At 38.0% G+C, this 21,755-nt stretch overlaps 1 protein-coding gene across 1 annotated transcript in view; it reads left to right on the top strand.

Annotated features, from left to right (window-relative positions):
* Positions 1 to 21,755, top strand: part of mov10l1 (Mov10 like RNA helicase 1) — a 70,823-nt gene that overhangs the window by 17,017 nt on the left and 32,051 nt on the right. The window contains exons 4-11 of the mRNA XM_087999296.1: positions 1,865 to 1,977; positions 5,033 to 5,223; positions 11,913 to 12,056; positions 12,921 to 13,445; positions 16,036 to 16,236; positions 18,749 to 18,863; positions 18,942 to 19,119; positions 21,038 to 21,108. Coding sequence (XP_087855422.1) covers positions 1,865 to 1,977; positions 5,033 to 5,223; positions 11,913 to 12,056; positions 12,921 to 13,445; positions 16,036 to 16,236; positions 18,749 to 18,863; positions 18,942 to 19,119; positions 21,038 to 21,108 — 1,538 coding nt within the window. The remainder of the gene's footprint in view (positions 1 to 1,864; positions 1,978 to 5,032; positions 5,224 to 11,912; positions 12,057 to 12,920; positions 13,446 to 16,035; positions 16,237 to 18,748; positions 18,864 to 18,941; positions 19,120 to 21,037; positions 21,109 to 21,755) is intronic.

The following is a 21,755-nucleotide window of genomic DNA, read 5'->3' as shown; positions in this document are numbered from 1 at the left end:
CTGGATTCCTTTTGACATGATCTGCCCAGGAGGCTGCTAAATAAGTTAAAAGGCTTGTTAGGGGTAAGGGACAGGCATGGATAGAAAATTAGCTGACTGACAGAAGTCAGATTGAGGATAAATTAGTCTCTTTCAGGATAACTAATGTGGTTCCACAGGAATCAGTATTGGACTACAAATATTCAAGTTATATATTAATGATCTGGACAGAGGAACTGAAGGCATTGTTACTAAGTTTGCCGATGACACAAAGATAGGTGGAGGGACACGTAGTATTTATATTTAGTAAGCTGCAAAAGGACTTGGATAGGCTAGGAAAGAGGGAAAGAAATGGCAGATGGAATTCAATGTAGGAAATTAAGAAGTTATGCACTTTGATAGGAAGAATAGAGGTGTAGACTATTTTCTAAATGGTACAGACTTCAGAAATCTGAAGCACAGGGGACTTGGGAGTTCCAGTTCAGGATTCCCTTCAGGTAAACTTGCAGGTTTTGTTGGCAGTTAGGAAGGCAAATACACTGCTAGCATTCATTTTGAGAGGATGAGAATATAAAAGCAGGGACGTACTGCTGAGGCTATTATAAGTCTCTGATCAGACTGCACTTGGAATATTTTTAACAGTTATGGATCCTATAACTAAGGAAGGATATTCTGGCCGTAGAAGTGATCCAGAAGATGTTTATAAGAATAATTCCAGGATGAAGAGCTTGTCATGTGAGGACGACTCTGAATTTGTAATTGATGGAGCTTAGAAGAATGAGGGGGGAAACTTACAGAATACTGAGAAGCCTGCATAGAGTGGATGTGGAGAAGCTGGTTCCATTAGTAGGAGAGACTAGGACTTGAGGGCACGGCTTAACAGTGAAGGGACGACCCTTTAGGTCTGAGATGAGGAGGAATCTCTTTAGCCAAATGATACAGAATCTGAAGAATTCATTGCTACAGAGAGCTGTGGAGGTCAAGTAATTGAGTATCTTTAAGGCAGTGATGAGTTCTTGATTAGTAAGTGGATCAAGAGTTACAGGGAGAATGGGATTGAAAAATATTGTCAAATAGCAGAGCAGACTCAATGGGCTGAATGGTCTAATTCTGCTCCTATAACTTATCGTCTTAAAAAATTGATTGGTCTGAATGTCTGGTTTTCATGCCCAACATTTTGTTTCTTTCTTACATGCTTTAGTTCCTTTCACCACCAGAGTCACAGAAACCGTGCTGTCTGGAGCTGTGGCTGAGGTTGTGAAGGCAAAAACAAAATCAGTTGCAAGAGTTTGTCTTTAATTTACAATTAACATCACACAGAATAAATCAACATCAGATTTTTAGCTTTGGAGTTCGTGAGTCAATTTTTGTCACAAATGAATGATGAACAAAAGTAAACCAAACATAATTAAACTTCTTGTCTCATTTGGAGCCATGCACACACACACAAAATTAAAACTATCTCCATGTGCTAGCTACAGAAGCCTGTCCAACCTTCAGTTTCATTCCTTTATGCTGTGTGAGGGTCTTGCTGCCCAGAAAGGAAACTAGCTGTACCAAATATATTTTTGTGCTCCACACAGACTTGTGATAGACTTCTAATTTGAGGTGTAAGGGTTGTGACACTCGAGGTCTGGGGTGGCACAGCTAGTTAACAACACAATCTTATGTCACTTCTAGACTGATTGCAGAGCCTTTTTGACGGTGGTAAGAGTGCAAAGTGAATAATTTGCAGTTTAAAAACACTGCCAATCCACAAATGAAAATCATCTGAAAGTAAATTATGAAGGCTTACTTAGAGTACTTCTATCTGGGTCACTGAGAATCTTGCTCACATCTATTTGGACAAGTTTAAGTACAAAAGTGCTACTGATTTATTTTCCAGGTTTTCAGCCATATAAAGGTGACTGGGTACAGGCCCAATACTCTATTGAACCAACAACTTGGAAAAGCCAAGCCCACTGCCTGAAACCACTTCGATATAAAAGAGTTGATAAAGTAAGTACTAATTAAAGATGCAAAGACTCTTATTGCTTTTTTTAAAAAAACAACTGAAACAAGTTGCAATCTAAAAACATAAATTGAACTAATAATTTAGAGCAACAGGTAATTTATATTTGAAAATATTTTTGCAGATGTAAATATCTGTTGGGTTTACAGTAAGACCATTTTTGCGTGCCCGGGACACACTCCAGATACTTCAATTTACGTTTTGCTTTTAAATCTCAAACTTACCTTAACTAAACCCTGTATCTTTTAACACTTCTGCTCTCCCTTTTATCAAGCAACACAATTTAGTCAGCCATGCCTCCCTTTTGTTTTAAGTGAAGGATTATAGAGCTAAAGGAGAGAATGCATAAGGAAAATACCAAGATGATACCAGAACTGCAAAATCATATCTATTGAAAGATGAACAGGCTCAGTCTTTTCTGAGGGATGAGTTTAAAGGAGTCTTCAAAATTACTGAAATATTTCAAAAGACAAGAGACAGAGTTCACTTATGGAAACCTCTCTACCCGAGCGCAAAAAGAAATAACAGACAAAACTTTGTGATTTGTCTGACATCACACAGCTACTATAGTTTTTAATATCAGGGACCCTGAGAAATTACTGTGGACTATCTCTCCTCCTTGGAGTGGGAGATGAGATGACAAATTAGTTTTAACATATCAAATTGCTATGGATGCTAGAAAACCAACAACCTCAGAAAAATATTTTGATAAATACTTGAAAAGGAAAAATAAGTCGCTGGGCTTTGGTTAAAGAGTGAGTTGGTGTGGGACTAATTATTAGAAAGAATTTTCAAAGCAAATTAACATTGTTCTATGCTGTAAGATTTGATAACTGTGTGTGAAGTCTAATTGCTGGTGTGAGGAATAGGAGTGAGAAATTTGGTGCCTTAAATGTGCTTCGCTAGTCTCTAAGACCATTGTTGATCTGTGTGGCATTGACTACACGGTCTAACCCAGCCTCAAATATCAATGATCCCATCTCTCTTGCTCCCGAAGGGACCCAGTTTTAAATACCAATGAGCATCTGAGACAGGAATTTTCTCCCAATCGCCATCTTAAGTGGAAAACCTCATATTATGAAGATGTGCAGTACTCTAGCATAGAATAGAATAGTCATTTATTGTCACTTGTAGTTTTACTGAAAATACAGTGAAAATTGTTTAAGTTGCCATACTCCAGTGCCTTTATTAATAACAGAAATTCAGGGTGTCGTGATCTGGGTGTTCTTGTGCATAAATTACAATAGATTAATATGCAGGTACAGCAAGTCACTAGGGGTGCTCATAGAATGTTATCATTACTGGAATGGGCAAGCTGGCTTGTGAAGAAAGGTTGAACAGGCTAGGCTTGTATCTAATAGAATTTAGAGTTAGAAATGACTTGATTGAAACATAATAGGATCCTGAGGAATCTGAGGGGTAGATGTGGAGAGGTTGTTTGTCACTGTTTAAAAGTCAGGGGTTGTTCACTTAAAATAAGAGATAAAGCAATTTTTTCTCCACTGAGGTTTTCTGTAACTCAAGTCACAATGCAGACATCAGCACTCAAGTTCCAAGAATGCACCTGGAACAATTTCCTTAGATGCATCAACTCACAACCCAGATGCCCAAGACAATAGTTCTGATACCTGTACCCCAACAAGATCATGATACTGTTCATGACTTTTCAAGGGCTATACTTTAGGGCCATATTCTGGGCGAGTTTCCCTGGTTTGTTACTGTTCAGACAGAATACCCAAAATTGTTAATCACTTGGGTGAGGAGAGATGAACTGACTCCATCCCTCGTTATTCACCCATTCTTGGGTAGGTTGCAGCAAGGTTAAGTTAGAGAGGCGTCCTTTCCTAGTGCACACCTTCTTCCAGATGCAAATGCACTTGGGTTGAAAAATGCCAACAAAACAGGTTTTTTTAAATTACAAGAACTGTAACTTTATGAATGACTGTACAAGAAAATATAACACAGCGCAAACACAGTAGAATTAAGAGATTAATCCAAAAAGATGAAAGGTTTTAAAAGACAGAAATAGGAATCAGTCTCTGACATGTTAGCAAAAAGCACTTAATAGAATGTCGCATCTTTTGTAGTGGAGATTACTGTTAGTGTTCACAGTGGTAGATGAAGTCAGCCTCACGATCTTTAGTTGTGCAGGTTAGTTGAGATTCTGTAGTTCTGCCACCTTTTGATTATGATTGCATTCCATGATTCTGGATGAGGCAAGATTCCTTCGTTGCCTGATTCTCTCTCTTTTTTTAATGACTTCCAGCACTCAGTGTCACAAGGTCTTTACCTACACCACATTGACCAGGAGTTATTTCTTCAACTGTGACCTTTACAGCACACCAACAGGCAGTATGTACATGAGAATGTTCGGTCTCACCAGTCCACTGCAGTAGAGTTCAAATTGGCTAATAGCTGTCCTTGTGTATGCCTGGAAAGTAAAAACAAGTCTGCAAGAAGTGGCTTACTACCAAGAGAGGAGAGATAGTTGTCCCCCCCTTGTCTTTTCTTTTTAAGTCTTATCCTGTTTTCCCTGATAATTTACATACACAACATTCCATTGGCTTCACTTTGCCAGACAGTCACTGAAATCTCAAGGCAAGTCATATTAGATCCAAAATGTTGACTGCTTTTCTTTCTCTACAGCTGCTGATATTAATGTCTTCGATTTTGCTCTTCCACACATGTGGAATCTTTGTAGTTCCTTCTAAGTTCACCTCTCAGAAAATAAATCCAATCAGTTCGTTCTCCATTAAGCATATCTTCAAGCTTCTGGTATCATGCTTGTAAATATTTGTTCTTTCATACTCCAGTGTGACTATACATTTTACTTAATATGGCCACCAGAATTGTACACGGTGTGGTCTAATAGTTGCTGCTAAATTTATGCTTTTGCAAACAATGTTACTGCACAATGGGAATAAAATTACATTCTGCACAACCTGGAAACAATATTTGTGTCGGTAGAAAATTTCTCGTGTGACTTTTAATATCTGCACAACTGGTCAGAATGAGTATTATTGTTGCATTTCTTGTTTGAAGGTACCAATAACTCAAATTCTTCATCGAGGTGGTGTAGTGGATGACATTATATTCTTCACTCTTGATTCTCTCCGAATGCCACAACTTTATGTGCCCAAAAAAGATGATTTGGTTAATGTAGTGATTATTGAAAGTAATCAGTCTTTATACCAGTGGAGAGCTTTATGCATTGGACCTGCAAACAAAGAAAGGTATGCTATAATCAAGCCTCACAATTATACTGATGTGTTTGCCAAATGTTTGTTCACTTACTTGTTTTTAAATATTACCATTCGGACTGCTTTGTGTACTGTTCTGTCAAATGGACTGTTGGTCCATTAATGCTTTGTCAACTGGCAATAGGTTAACAGGAATGTTTGATCTTTCTTCCTTTTTTTTTCATGAGACATTGCTATCACTGGTAAGGCCAACACTTGTTGCCTGACCTCAATTTCCCTTGAGAAGATGGTGGTGAGATGCCTTCTTGAATGCCTGGAATCCATCAGCTATAGGTACGCTGGGTATAATTAGGAAGAGTATTCCAGGATTTTGATCCAGTGAGAAATAAAACAGCAATACTATTCCCCATCGGGTGGCAGTGTTCCCATGTATCCACTGTTCCCATGTATCCACTGTTCCCATGTATCCACTGTTCCCATGTATCCACTGTTCCCATGTATCCACTGTTCCCATGTATCCACTGTTCCCGTTGTTCAAAGTGCTACTGGTCACAGATTTGAAAGGTGCTTGAAAGAGTCTTGGTGAATTGCTGTAGTGCAACTTCTGTGAGTTGCAAACTGATGTGTCAGTGGTGGAAGAGTGAATCCTTGTTTCAGAATTTTGAGTTGTGAATGGTACTGGGCCTTCTGCAATCACCAGTAAACATCCTTATTTCTGACCCCCTGATGAGGGGGACATCATTGAAATAATTGAAGATTTTTGGTCCTAGGGCACAAACTTGAGGATCTCCTGCACTGATATTCTGGAACTGAGAGCCACAAACAACCATCTTCATTTGTTCCGGTTATGACTGTAACCAGCAGAGTGTTTCTCAGTGATTCCCATTGACTTCATTCATTAAATGGTACTTTGACAGCAAAGGCGCTCTCACTTCCCTTCTCCCGTTCAGTTCTTGTGGCCCAATTTTAACCAACTCTATAATGAGGTCAGGAATCAAGTCTCCCTGCCAGAACCCAAACTGAACATTAGTGAGCAGGGTATTGCTTTGTCTGCTATTTGATAGCACTGTTGACAACTCCTTGCATCATTTTGCTGACAACTGATGGAGTGATAGTTGACCAGATTGGATTTATCCTGCTTTTTTATGGGTAGGACATAACTGGACAATTCTCCACATGTTGACTTGATGCTACTGAATACAGCAGTGATGAGACAACTTGACCAGGGCAGTGGCTTTTCTTTGTCCATCACTCCGAGACAATTATTTACATCCTTATATCGTGCATTGAGTTGGTTGAAGACTGGGATCTGTGAAACTGGAGACCTGAGCAGGTGCTGGGATGGATCATCCACTCATAACTTACTGACAATGATTGCAAATGTTTCAGCCTTGCCTCTGGACTGATGTGCTGGATTTTCTCCTGCATTGAGGATTGAGGAGGCTCCTCCTTGGGTTAGTTGTTTAAATGTGCTGTTATGTAGGCTTCATGTTTTTTTTGACAATTGGTGAAAATGGATAGATTTAAAGTTCTGTGGAAACCAGGATTGTTTTGTTTTTTAATATAAGGTCACTTTGGAGCATTTTTAACAAGGCATTTTTTGGGAATCACTTAGTTTCAGCCAATTGCTAGACTTGTTTGTTGGAGGTCACCTGCCTCAGCTTAAAGCTCCCAGAGAGCTGATATCTGTTTAAAAGTATCTTAGATGCAGGTGGAGTTGGTGTCCAGCCAGGTAAAGGAAAGAAACTTCCCAGCTGAACTTATCTGTTCTTGCATCCTTGTGCTTTCAGTGTGGTATCAGGAAAAGAAAAACTAACTTGGTTTCTGGCATGGGAAATCTCTGAGGGTGTTTGTCTTAATATTTCCTGAACAAATGCAATGTCAAAAATAATATAGATGATTAAATTGAACATATCACCTGGACCCTGTGCTTTGGTATTTAACTTTTTTTTAAAACAGAAATCCAGACATCTGTTGAGTCTTTGAAATAAATGCCAAAGACTATTGTACATCCAGTGATCTGTGATGTCAATGATCTGTTCAAATTTGCCAAAACTCCAGAATGACAGCTATCTGAACAGTCCACATCTTATACTTTTTGTCTTCAAGAACTAACCATTATTGGTCGAAAGTGTGTTTTTTTTTCCAAAGCGAATATCCCATTTTCCTTTACCTAGTGTGTACATCAGGTTATTCCGAAGTAAAATATTTGTATTCGTAAATATTTGTACATTTATAACTATACTCTATTAACCAGTTTGGCATATTCATTGAATGTGTTTTATCATGTAATAAATCGGAATAATTTTGCTTCTATTAAAGAAACCTGGTTGATCAGTCTTTTATTTTAAAACCTAATATAGAATTGGCCTACAGAGCTTTGATCTGATCTACTGGTTGTGGGATTGTATAGCTCTACCTTTTTTATACCACTTCCTCTGTTGGACATGCATGAAATCCTGTGTTATGGCGGTCACCAGGTTGATACCTCACTTAATTTATCATTGCTTCTCTAATTTGCTTCTTTATTTTCAGAAAAGTGAACATTTTCACACCTTGTGGTCTTTTGTTTTTCCTAGAGACTTCTTTACGATAATGCTAATTTAAAGTTCTTCACATTATACCAAAGATTTTAGGCTTAATGTTTTAAAGTGATGCTATAGTGCATAAACAAGCTTTTGAAAACTGAACATTCTTTCCTTACAGTAAAAGAGCTAAAGAAAGCAATTAGGAGTTTTATAGCATTTAACCAGTTGCTGAAATGTAGAATATCCTAATAGATTCTTTCCTTTTGCCATTTGTATAGTTATCCTTAAAGGCAAAGTGAATACATTAAAAACAAGTAATTAAAAGGTATAGAAATAGGGTTGAAGAATGAAAATAAGTGGATAGATGTTGCAGAGAATTGGCTTGATTGGCCGCTCTCCACTTTGCAAAATTTTGTTTTCCCCTCATTTTTATTTTAAGTCAATCATTGCTATGTAACTTGTTAACATTTCAGAGGTGTGAATTTCCACACAATGGTTAATTACAGTGCTAAATTATTCTCAGTTAATTTGAAAAATGTATCCACATTTCCATGGAATCCACAGGGTCAAGTTGGACCATTTTATGACGTCTTATTTGTGTTCTGAAAGAATATGTGCCCAAGTTATTTCTTCCTAGAGGGACAGGGCCAGGCTAGAGTTGTGGACTATTGCCCCTCAGAGTAGGTCCATATAATATAATGGTGTCTTAAAGCTGCTCAAAAAGATATTCATGTGTTTTTTTTTCCCCAAAGATTCAACATATGGACTTTCAAACAAAGAAGTCAGGCACCTGTTCATCTATTTCAAAGACTCAACAGATCTGAGTTTTTAAATGTTAAATACCAATATCTATCTTTTAATTTAAAAAAAACTACCTGTAGTTGTTGTAGCTCTCCAAGTTTTTCCCAGCAAATGCCCTATGATGCTGCACATATAATTTATCCCATGTAGCTCTACTTGTCCCATTTTTATAGGGAAGCATGATGAATAGTACACTAGAGCTGAATTATTGGGATATCCTTTCCATTCTGGTTCAAAACCTCTAAACAAATCATGTCTCAGAATTTCTTTGTATTCCTTCTCTCTACCATTTGTTTCTTCCATCAATTTAATATTTCAGTATTGTACCTCAGTAAGATAGAAAACTATAGCATTCTCACCATTCCTGTCTGTAGCAATTCAGCTACAACTGATTTCTTGTCCTCATTACCCCATAACTGTATAAGTCTTTACAGATTATTTGAAAAATGTGCTGGAAAAACACAGGCCAGGCAGCATCCGAGGAGCAGTAGAATCGACGTTTCGGGCATAAGCCCTTCTTCCTCATTCCTGAAGAAGGGCTTATGCCCGAAACATCGATTCTCCTGCTCCTCGGATGCTGCCTGGTCTGCTGTGTTTTTCCAGCACCACATCTTTCAACTCTGGTCTCCAGCATCTGCAGTCCTCACTTTCTCCTTTACAAATTATTTGACCACATTGTGAAATAAAATCAAGTATAAACCTGTCTGTCATATGGCCAGCTCCTATGTGACAATACTTGTTTCTGTGTAACTCAGATTTTACGGAAACTGTCCACGGGCTATCTATGATGAAACAGAATGATAAATTGAATTCAGTACAGACTGTGTTTAAGAACATGCAAAAACAACATTTTCATACAGTCTTTCAGATTGAGAAACTTGTGTTGAACAAAATTGCAGTGCAAAACAAAGTGCATGAAGTGAACAGCATTTTAAATCGTACTAAGTTTTCTTCCTCTTCTGATTGTTTGGGAATGTGGAAGCCATTATTTTGACTTCCTTTTTTTTGCATTTCCTTAGCTTTTTCTCTTTTGGTTAGGAATGATTGTGTGTCATATTTCTCTATTGCTGCAAAATTAAGTGTGTCTAACCTGCATGCTATCACACATGATTTCCAAACAGCAAGAAGATGTACTTTTTTTCGGGGAGTACTGGAATATACAGTAACCTTTAAAACAATTTTCAGTATCCGTTCCTATTTTTATATCAGTTCAAATGACATAGATTAGTCTGCTTATTATTTACTTTGGTTTTAATTATAAAAAATTTAATTAATGACAGAAAAACTGCTTTTGTTTTGTAGGCAGCGGTATCCTGTAGTTTGGGATCAGTCTTCAGGCAATATTCAGTAATGTCCCTGGACCAATGTTTGAATAATTCAGGGAGTATTATGTGTTGTTGTAATAGACACAGCTTGCATTTGACCCCACTATTAAAGCACGTAACTAGATAGATGTGCCATTGAGATGGCTTTCATAGAAAATCTTCTTGTAAGCTTTAACTATAACATGACGTTCCCAAGCTGCATCTGTTTCCCATCATCTGTTTATGTTTGCTGTCTCCAGGATTTAATTTATTACTCAAATTAGCTTGGGCATCACAAACTTTGAAAATTTATTCAAAACAATTCCTCCAGCACATCGCAAAGCAATATAGGCACTTCGGACCATGTGATTTACTTTTCTCCCTTTTTTCAGTATTTTCCAAATCCCACCAAATATTGTCTTCACACTGTTCTGTAGCCCAATCATCCTCGCCCTGTCAGTGCATAATATTTTTGTGTGTTTTATGATGTAATCTTCTAGTTTGTGGTCATGTCTCCCAACTGACCCCACCAGGTCGAATTGTGCACATGGAAGACATGTCTATGCGTCACAAAGACAGGAAATCACTGCCTTTTTGAGCATTAGAAAATTTGTCATAAGGTTAATAAAAGGTTGATAGGATTTGGAGTTTGAGTCATGGGGGCCAGCATCTGTGGTGGTGAAGAAATTCAAATAGCAGCACAGTAAAAATGGCATTGGACCAAACCAAATATTACAAAATCGTATACTGTGCCACAAAATAAACTGATAAAGTCTAATGAACTGTTCACACCAGATAATATTTAATATTTTCAAGCATCCCTTTCCTTCTTGAAGAGAAGACTCTATTCTATTAAAGAACATAGAACATACAGCATGGAAACAGACCCTTCAGTCTTACCAGTCTACGTTAAACATAATTCCAAACTAAATTAGTCCCACCGGCCTGCTCCTGGCCCATATCCCTCCAAATCTTTCCTATTCATGGATCTATCCAAATGTCTTTTAAACATTGTAATTGTACCCATATCCAGCACTTTCTCAGGAGGTTAATTCCACAGAAGAACCACTCTCTGTAAAAACAAAACATTGCCCCACATCTTTTTTAAATCTCTCTCCTCTCACCTTACAAATGTGTTCCCTTGATCTTGAAATCCCCCATCCTAGGGAAGTGACAACTACCATTAACTCTATCTATACCTCATTATTTTATAAGCGTCTGTCAGGTCACCCCTCAATTCTTGCGCTCCAGTGAAAAACGTCCAAGCCTATCCAACCTTTCTTTATAACTCCAAACCTCCCATATCTGCCAACATCCTGGTAAATCTCCTCTGAACCCTCTCCAGCTTGATAATATCCTTCCTATAACTGGGCGACTAGAACTGAACACAATATTCCAGAAGAGACCTCACCCGTGTCCTGTATAACCTCAACATAAAGGATAATTTATACCCATCTTAGACTCTGAATGTACTCCTATCCTATAATCTTCATTTACAAAAGCTTGTGGAACTGAATGTGCTTCCATAAGCAACATTTTCACAGCTTCATAATGCTCCATGAAATATCGCTTGAGCGTCTGCGAGAACAGATCTAAACTTAAGATCAGTCAAAGAGATTGTTGTGTTATGTTTGTGTTTTTCTGATATTGTTATCACACAAGTTGAGTATTTCCACATCTGACGTTTCTCGCTCTACCTTTCTCCATCGTCTCTCTCCATATCTCACCTCTGGCCTGTTCCTCCATAAAATTAGCAACTTGTTCCTTGAGGTGTCCCATTCTGTCTATAAAAAAAGACAGCTGCTCCCTGGAGGGACATGTATATAGCCTTTAAGATTAACACAATATATTTTCAAGTATTAAAGCTACATTTTATTAGTAATTGAAATTGTGTGAATTACATTTGGAGTAGTTACATAAGTTGGTATATTCGTAATGCCCAATTGCTAAGAATTTCTCCAGTTTAAATAAAGCTGTATTTCAAATATACATAACACAACGCAACAGAAGGTACTGATGCAAAAGCCAGTCTGGGGAGAACATTGCAATTTCCAGTAATGTAGCACTTTCACATCTGGCTGTTTTTCAGTTCATCAGTTCCTGCAATAACAAGCAAAGATCTTGACCCTATTGACTTGGAGTTCTTTCACAAAGAAGGATTGGAAATTACAAGGAAGATTGACTTTGGTACCATCAGACAAGGAGAGAAAAAAGACTTGATGGTGTGGATTGAGTAAGTTAATGTGAAATAGAATGTTGAGTATCTTCAGGAAAACCACAAATAAACCTCAATATTACAGCTTGTATATACATTGTTGAATATGCTTTCATTTAGTCAGCATACAGTTTCCATACATTGGCTGTTTTTGTTTTACCTAAAATTATTTTCCTCTCTCAAGAATGTTTATAAGTTTCAATGTTATCTTGTTAACTTTGAAGCCTTTAGAGGGAAAAGTGGATTGGAAGCCCTTGGTTAATAGCACAGTTGGTGAAGCTCCACCCCAAGGGGTTCACGCTCTCCACCATCCTTGTCTAGGGCAGCTAGATACTTCACTAATCTCGACTGCATGTGCAACATTTAATCAATTGAATTTAACAGCTGAAATACAACCGCCAATCACAGTGTTAGGTGCTTTTTAAGAGTATATGTGCCATTTCTTTTGGTGCCAGATCAGTTATTAATTTTAAATCTGAGGTAGAGTGATTTTTGTTAATCGAAGGCATTGAGGGATATCTGCAAAGGAGACTGTGAAATAACTTTGCTTATCAAACATAATTTTATTGAATGGCAGAACAGGCACAACAGTCTAAATGGCCTGTTCCTATGTTCTTGCAGTGTACTATCGAATAAACAGTTGTATTTTAACAATAGCATTGAGGGTACAAAATCATGCAGGAAGTATTTGACCAAACTGAATTGAATGATATTGAGTCAGATTTGAGAAGTGCTGTCACTTGAGTCTGAAAACTTCTGGGCACCTTATTAAATGTGTGTGGTTTTCTAACTCTCAAAGTAATGGAGGGAGTGATGTAAGTTGTATTTGTATAATCGATGACCCTTTTTATTTATTTTATTTCTGTCATTTTCTGATTTCAGGAACAAAGGAAAGGAGGCACAAAGCCTTTTAAAGTATAAGCTGGCGGGATGGGAGAGAGACAATCAGTTCTTTATGACATCCCCCCAATTACTCACTGCCTTTGAAAATGGATCCAAACAACAGACCCACACTAAATTTGCATCCAACTGTAGAATGACTCAATCCCAGTCGTCATGTATGGCCCTTGGCTCTTTTCTGCCCAGAGAATCAGATCAGCAAGATTCTAAGCTTCCCAGTGTGACCTTTGATCAGAAAATTGTATCTTCACCTCCGGAAAGAACATCATCCATGCAAGGTGGTTCACTCAATTCACAAAGCACTCGAGACGATAAATTCCTGAATAATCTATCATCAGCCTCTGCAAATTGCATAACTCAGCTCAGTTGTCTGCAAACTCTTGATGATGCTCATGTAAAATGTGAAAAGGTGACGCACGACCTCAGCCCAAATGAAGAAATTGGTGAAAGTCTGCTGCAAATATTACCTGGTGGAAAAGCCTACATAAAACTCATGTGTGAAGCAAAGTAAGAGTTTTACTATTGAAAATTAATTGTCAACGAGAATATTGATGCACAAAACTATCTATTGTTTAAAAATAGCTAGATCAAACTTTAATTCTTCATTAATGCTTGAATTTCAATATATTTATGATCCCCAAAAAATGATGGCATAGAAATTGAAAGTCTCGGCTAATTTAGGGTGAATGTGAAAAATTCCTATTTTTCTTTCTGATTTTAAATGTATAAATCGCCCCAAAGTAGATCAGGAAATTCCTACTTTCTAGTTTGGTAATAGTTGACCAGTCTTTTTCCCGCATTGGTGGAACACAAACTGGGACATCAGTTACATGTTGCTGCTGAGCAGCTGCTGCTTGATAACACTGTGGATGACACCGTCCATCACTTTACTAATGATTGAGAGAAGACTGATGGGGTAGTAATTGGCCAGGTTGGATTTGTCCTGCTTTTTATGTACAGTACATACCTGGGCAATTTTTCATATTGTCAGGTAGATGCCAATGTTGTAACTCTACTGGAACAGCTTGGCTAGGAAATGACACAAGTTTTCAGTACTATTGTCGGAATGTTGTCAGGGCCCATGGGCTTTGCTGTATCCCCAACTGTGTCGTGATATCACATGACATGAATCAAATTGGCTAAAGAGTGGTATCTGCAATGCTGGGGACCACTGGAGGAGGCGGAGTCAGATAATCTACTTAGCACTTGTGGCTGAAGATTGATGCAAATGCTTCAGCTTTACCTTTTCAACTGATGTGTTAGTCTCTTACATCATTAGGGATATTTGTGGAGCCGCCTCCTCCTATGAGTTGTTTAATTGTCCACCACCATTCATAACTGGATGTGGCAGGACGGCAGTGCTTAGATTTGCTCCATTGTTTGTGGGATCACTTAGTTCCTCTATGACTTGCTGCTTATGATGTTTGGCATGCAAATAGTTCTGTTTGGTAGTTTCACCTGCTTACTTTCATGTTTTGCTTCTGCTGCACTCTCCACTGTGAAGCAAGGTTGAAACCCTGCCTCAATGATAGTGGTTGTTTGGGGGAATATGCTGGGCCATGAGGTTGCACATGGTGCTGGAGTTCAATTCTGTTGCTGTTGATGGCCCACAGCACCTACTGTTGTCCAGTCTGAGTTGCTAGATTAGATTAGATTACATTACATTACATTACATTACAGTGTGGAAACAGGCCCTTCGGCCCAACAAGTCCACACCGACCCTGCCGAAGCGCCATCCACCCATACCCCTACCTAAACTACAGGCAATTTAGCATGGCCAATTCACCTGACCTGCACATCTTTGGGCCGCGGGAGGAAACCGGAGCACCCGGAGGAAACCCACGCAGACACGGGGAGAACGTGCAAACTCCACACAGTCAGTCGCCTGAGGCCGGAATTGAACCCGGGTCTCAGGCACTGTGAGGCAGCAGTGCTAACCACTGTGCCACCGTGCCACCCACAGTTGCTAGATCCAGTTGCTTGTGTGTCCATTTCACCTCAGATTCTCTTGGGGAAACTAATGACATGGGATGGTTTTGAACTATTTTGTTATACTATTGATAGCACTTTTCGCAAAGTAATTGAAGTATGTGAGTTGTGGATGCAGGTTGGAATGTGCAATTTTAGCAAGCTGGGACATTCAGCAACAACAAGCTACAGTAACATTCCAGCTTTCATCTTCATAGACCTGTTGCAACAAGTAACTGAAAGGAACAGGAGGCTGGCACAAAGGGAGAGGTTAGACCATGAGCCAAAAGTTAGTTTAAGTGACACTGTGAATTTTGTTTGAATAGTATTTATTTTTGCTTAAAATATGTAAATATTTGGGATGGCAGTTAGTTAAGCACAAGCAAGATAAACATCCAAGCATTGATGTCAGTATGTGGATTTTTTTTGTCGATTCTTCAGATACAATTTATTAAAGAATTTTTTAAAAATAAATTGGAACATGCTGTCATAAATAGAATATTTCCAATACTTGATTGTCATCATCTTTTAGGTGTGTATATAGCAATGTAAAATTGGTGGAATACTTGGATTGCAAAACCCTTTAAAGATGTTCTCCATGTTCTGGCAGTGAGCTTACTGATCTTGATCAAATATCTTTCCAAAAGATTGCATGTTTGTTTTATCAATGTTGTGTATGTTATGTTGTGTGGCAAATATGGTGACCATGTTTCAAAATCCTGATGGAAAACAGTGCAATATAACAAGACTCATGTACCTGCTTCCCCACAGTTTGCAGTGTGGATGATATTTTAGTGTACTAACTTCTTTAAAAGGAAAAGTTGATTCAGATAGATGCAAATTGTCACAGTCTTAAGTTTCCCTTTGTCATGCAGTGTATAATTCAATTTCCAATAACTTCTGCATTTAGAGTGGCAAAAAAAACTAGTATTTTTATTCAAATCTGAAATGTAATGGATTTCTATATTATAGACTTCACTGTGATGTGCATAAATTGTCATTGGAGAAAGAGTTGACATATGCCAGGATGGATTTTTAAAATAGCATTTATTTTATTTGAAATATGTATTGTTTTAAACAAATTGCAATAATTATACTTTTTTTACATTATTGTATTTTTGTTTTGCAGAAATCCTGGTCGTAATAAAGATTTTCTCTTGCTTTATTTTAATAATTTTATGATGGGATGTTATGTGGAGGTGGATGTAACAAGTGATGAGGAATATCTACTGGTACCAAGATCCAGCTATCACCCCATACAATCCAAATCCTTTCAATCAGATCAAAAAGAAACGAACTTCACAGTTGTGAGTGTGAGAAATCCTTCAAGGTATCATACATTTTTGATATGTTATGCCAGCAGATGTGGTATTGTCTTAATCAGAAGATTCAGTATTTTTAGTAACAAGAAAATGATGAGCAACATGTGATGAGAAAATTATGAAATCAGAGTAACTGTGCCTCCTACGGGATGTGGTTGTGTGGATTTGCATTTTTTTAAAAACTAAATCATGAGCTCATTGCTTAGAAATCGGGTGCGGAATTGAGTCTACCCAGTAACTGACTAATTGAAGTCTGAATTAAATATGTTATTGTTCTTTTGGAGGGTTGGTGTGGACCCGATGGGTAAAATGGCCTGTTTCCACATTGTAGGGATTCTGTGTTTATTTTCTAATGGCCAGGGTTTGATTCATCAGTAAATATAATGAATCTGCTTTCACACCTTTTGAGGTGCTGCATTAATATATCAATCCTACTGTGATAATTTATTTGTATTTGAGAAGAACAGATGAAATGGGAAATATAACTATATTTCGTACATGCTACTGCATCATTTTCCTTTGTTATACAATACAGTTACAGCAACATTATTAGCTTTGAAGTCTGTTTGCCTGTGTAACAATGGCTGGACGTTGTGAAGAACATAGAATTACTCTCGAGCTGACAAGGTCAAATTACACATTCCATAAAAGCAGTTGGGTGTGTCTCGTCTCCCAGATGCGCTAAACAGAATTCTGTTCCAATCTTCTTTCCTTGCAAAGAAATGTGGTTGAAATTATAGCTTTCTGGAACGATGTTTGTTAATGAACTTGAAAGTTTGAGCATGTCATATATTAAATATCATCAGTGGAATGATGGACTGTAGAAGTTCCTGATGAGAATCCTAAACCAGGGTGAGAAAAGTAACCAGAAGCAAGGCTTTTTAACTGATGTGGAAGGATGAATTAATCAAAATTAATCCCAAATTGGAACAAAGTTAAAACTAGGGATAATAGAGCAAAGAGTTTTTAAATGTAAATGTTACAGTTACGTCAACCAGTCTGTAAGATGGTAAGTGCTTAAAAAGGGCCAGGACTCAAACTGTCATAGGGCATTATTAAACTGAACGGCAGATGCAGAGGTAGTCTAGAAAAGCTGCTGAATGTGATCCTTTAGAGCTCCATCCAGTGGTGGAAGTGTGCAGCTACAGGTCTGACTATATACCTGTAACATCAGACAATATAGTGAGCAATGTTGATTTGATTTAATTTGTTACTGTCACATGTATCAAGATATAGTGAAAAGTATTGTTTTGCATGCCAACCAAACAATACCTTATACAGGTACACCAAGATAATATAACAGAATGCAGAATATACTGTTACAGCTACAGAGAAGGTGTGGTGAAAGATCAACTCTGATATATGAACGGTCTGTTTATAAGTCTGATAACAGCAAGGAAGAAAATGTTCTTGAATCTATTGAAATGTATTTTCAAACTTTTGTAACTTCTCCACAACAGAAGAGGGTGGAAGAGAGTATAACTAGGGTGAGAGGGGTCTTTGAGACCTGCTTTCTGGAGCGGGTAATGTAGATGGAGTCAGTGGAAGGGGAGTGGTTTTCATGATGGACTGGGCTGCATTTGCAACCTTCTAAATTTCTTGCAGTCTTGGGCAGAGCAGTTGCATATAAGCTGCGAAGCATCTGGATGGGATGCTTTCTATGGCGCATCAGTAAAAATTGGTAAGAGTCATTTGTGGACATGCCGAATTTCCTTAGCCTTCTGAGGAAGTAGAGGTGTTGTTGTGCTTTGTTGACTGAACGTTGATATGGGTGGACCAGTGTAGATTGTTGGTGATATTTGTTCCGAGGAGCTTGAAGCGTTCAACCACGTCCACCTCAGCACCATTGACACAAACAGAGCCATGTCCTCCACTCTGCTTCCTGAAGTCAATGACCAGCTCCTTGAATTTGCTGACATTCAGGAAGATATTGTTGTCCTAACACCATGCCACTAAGCGCTGTATCTCTTTCTTGTACTCTGTCGCGTCATTGTTTGAGATTCAATTCACTACAGTGGTGTCATCAGCAAATTTCTAAATAGAGTTAGAACTGAATTTACCAACATAGTCATGAATCTCTAAGGAGTGCAGTAAGGGGCTGAGTACTTTGTAAAAACTTTTTGTGTGCTCCTTCTCATCCCTATCTCTATAGCAATTCTCATCCTATTACCTGGTGTTAAAGGCACAAAGTCACATCTGTAGCTGTACACTTCAAAAGATCCCATTCAGCAGCTTTTCCAAACTGCCCCTGTGCAATACCTACTCTTCTGATAAGTTTAATAATACTCTTTAACATTTATTCTCCTGGCCCTTTTTAAGCACTTACCATTTTATAGATTAGTTACAAGTAGGATTAAAATCTACTTTCAAGTAAAAAACAGCCAGATTCGCCACTTGGTGAATTTAATGAAAAGGTTAAATGTCTGCTTGATTTGCCTTCAGTTCAGATTGTATAGTCAATGCAAAGTACTTAGAGGTTTTGAGCAACAGCACGTCTAACTTTGTTAATATTCTGTCTAGACTGGCCAGACGGCGCATACCTAGCTTTCTTCCACAGTATGCTGTGCCTGAGAGATTAAAAGAGTGCATTGAAAGGGATGCAGATATCCTGACCATTCAGCCAAATCTTTCAGAGGTTAGTAATTTATTTGTATCCAGTTCTTTTTTTTTAATCTCTGCTTAAAGTGAATGTTTGTTTTGTTTTTTTTTAAAGACTCTGAGCATGTCAAAATATAAAGATCATTTTTCAACACTTCTGTGGCTGGAAGAGATCAAAGCCAAGATGGAGATGAGAGAATTTAATATTCCCAACGTGACCTTGAGAAAGAAAGGGGACTTCCTTATTCTGGAGGTGCCAGGGTTGGTTGAAGGCCGGCCGTCGGTATCTGTTGGTTAGTTGGACGTAAAATTCATTTACAGACTCTCTGCGGGCTAAGATTTGAACAGTTGCCCTGTGTTTGAAAGGACATTTTGCGTATTCACCACAGTTACCTCAATCTCAGCTTTTGAAACTCTATTTCTATTAGATATCAGGGTCAATTTAAGTTTCTAGCTCAATAATTCATTCATGAATATGATGCCAAATGGTGTGGCCACAAAACTAATTTTGCAGCATCCTGTGAGGTATGTTAAATATAGCTGTATTGATTCAGTTCCATAAAACTGCCATTATGAAGTTTGAAGCACAGTTGTTGGTTTTAAACAAAAAGCACAATAGCAAGTTAAAAGAGAGCTACTGACTAAAGTGTCAGGAACAGGATGCAGATATTCTGCTGAAGAAAGACAAGTACAAATCCAGCATTTTAAACCTAAAAATGAATTGATGCAAGTAAGAACTGAAAGAACTGCAGATGCTATGCATCAGAAACAGAAGTTGCTGGAAAAGCTCAGCAGGTCTGGCAGCATCTGTGAAGAGAAATCAGAGTCTGGTTCAGGTTTGGTGACCCTCTAACTACTGGTAGCTAGGCAAATATCGGTTTGAATGCAGAAGATAGGGTGGAGGGAGGGGGTAAGGAGTAAACAAAAGGTGGAGAATGGCTATTAAATCTACCTACAAAAGCAGAAGAGTACTCAAAGGAAACTGGAATTGGGAAGGAGTACCAATGAGAAGTAATATTTAAAAGGAAAACCAGAGATAGCAAGCAAGGCTGATCAGGATGGGAGAAGTATGGTTTTAGTCATATTTGGAATGTTATTGTGTACAAATGAAAAAGCCACATACCGTTTTCTGTTAATCAGCATTCTTACGACCTTCTAGAAAAAAAGGTATTCACATAGTACATCACCAAAAATATCCTAAGTAAAATTCAAACTTTGTTATTTGGAATCACAGTCTGAGACAAGCTGGTGGAAATATTTAAAGCTAGTAGCTATCCGGGTTTATGTAGTGTTTGTCCCAAAGTGCTGAGAAAGATTTGTATGGGTTTATCAGACATTCAGTATCATTGAGGGGACCCATGAGAGAGGGAGAAACAAGAGCTTTGGTATTTATATAATGCCTTACACCATGTCCCAAAATGCATCCTGGCCGTGAAGTACTTTCGAAATATGGTCATTGTGGTAATGTAAGAAATGGCAGCTAACTTGCACAGAGCAAGTTCTCAAAGCGCCAACACACTGGGAGAACTCAGTGATTTTTGTATCATTTGGATTTTTTTTTTGTTCACCTAATCATTTGAACAATGACTTCTTCATCAATAAAGCAGTTCCTTGTCAAACTAGTTTAGAAAGTTATGCTGTTAGTGACTCTGGGGGAAATAACGTGTCTTGTTATTTGCAATTAGTGGTAAGGCCTCTTATTGATATAGAAAGGAGATTAAAGTTGAAGTGTGGCTCCAGTATAGCTCGTGCAATTATCTGCTGAGCAAAAGGAAATGCCCCACAATTACCGTTTGAAAGCAATACTGTATTCCATTGCTGATAACATGAAAATATACAGATAACACAATTTGTGTGTTATTACAGTGAAAATGTTGAATTCACCAATACTTTGAAATAAACAATATAAATAACACAGCAAAACAGAAATGTAGTGTCAAAAATTTAAATAGCTTGAAACAGCATAACCTGTAATTTTCAACTGAACTCTCATTCAGGTTGTGTTTTATGTTCAAGGTTATATCCTTGAGGCAAATCGTTTGGGGATGAGAAAGAAACTTGACTGATTCTTTCTCCAGTTATTGACATGAAGGGTACATCAAATTATTGGTGAATGGAAAGTGGATTTTTGAAACGCTGTTATTTGGACAAATGCCTTAATATTTATTAACTTTTTAAAAATTTTTTGAAATTTATTTTCTTTGCCATTAGGTGACCGAATCATATTAAAGAATTCATGTTATACAGAATCTGAAGTACGATATTCTGGCTTTGTACTGGAGGTAAGTAGGCTTCACCTGACTCTGGGCTAACAATATTCTAGGAAATGTGCAGATCCTAATTCAGTTTAGTATTTAAACATTCCACTTTCTTACCCAACTGCGTACAATGCATTTAAAACAAAATTCTCAGCTACAACTACATGACGGAAATTATGGCATTATGGAAATTTTAAAAGGATTTTATTGCATCAATATCGTAGAATCATAGAAATCATACAGTGTGAAAACAGGCTATTTGGCCTAACAAGTCCACACCGACCCTCCATAGAGTATCCCAGCCAGACCCTTTGCCCTATTCTATTACTCTACATTTCCCCTGACTAATGCACCTAACCTATACATCTGTGAACACTATGGGTAATTTAGCATGGCCAGTTCACCTGACCTGCACATCTTTGGACTGTGGGAAGAAACCAGAGCACCTGGAGGAAACCCACACAGACACTGGGAGAATGTGCAAACTCCACACAGCCAGTCACCCGAGACTGGAATTGAACCCAGGTCCCTGGCATTGTGAGGCAGCAGGGTTAACCACTGAGCCACTGTGCCGCCTAATATTCAAATATTTGTGTTAATTTAGAAGAAAAATCAGTTGTTACCTCTCAATGTTCACCCTTGCACTAATGGCTGGATCTCTTAAACATTTT

Source organism: Chiloscyllium plagiosum, unplaced genomic scaffold (genome assembly GCF_037043375.1).
Source record: "Chiloscyllium plagiosum isolate Xiang-an unplaced genomic scaffold, Cpla_swu_hap1 HiC_scaffold_23, whole genome shotgun sequence".
Taxonomy (NCBI): domain Eukaryota; kingdom Metazoa; phylum Chordata; class Chondrichthyes; order Orectolobiformes; family Hemiscylliidae; genus Chiloscyllium; species Chiloscyllium plagiosum.
This window is presented reverse-complemented; position numbering and strand designations above follow the sequence as displayed.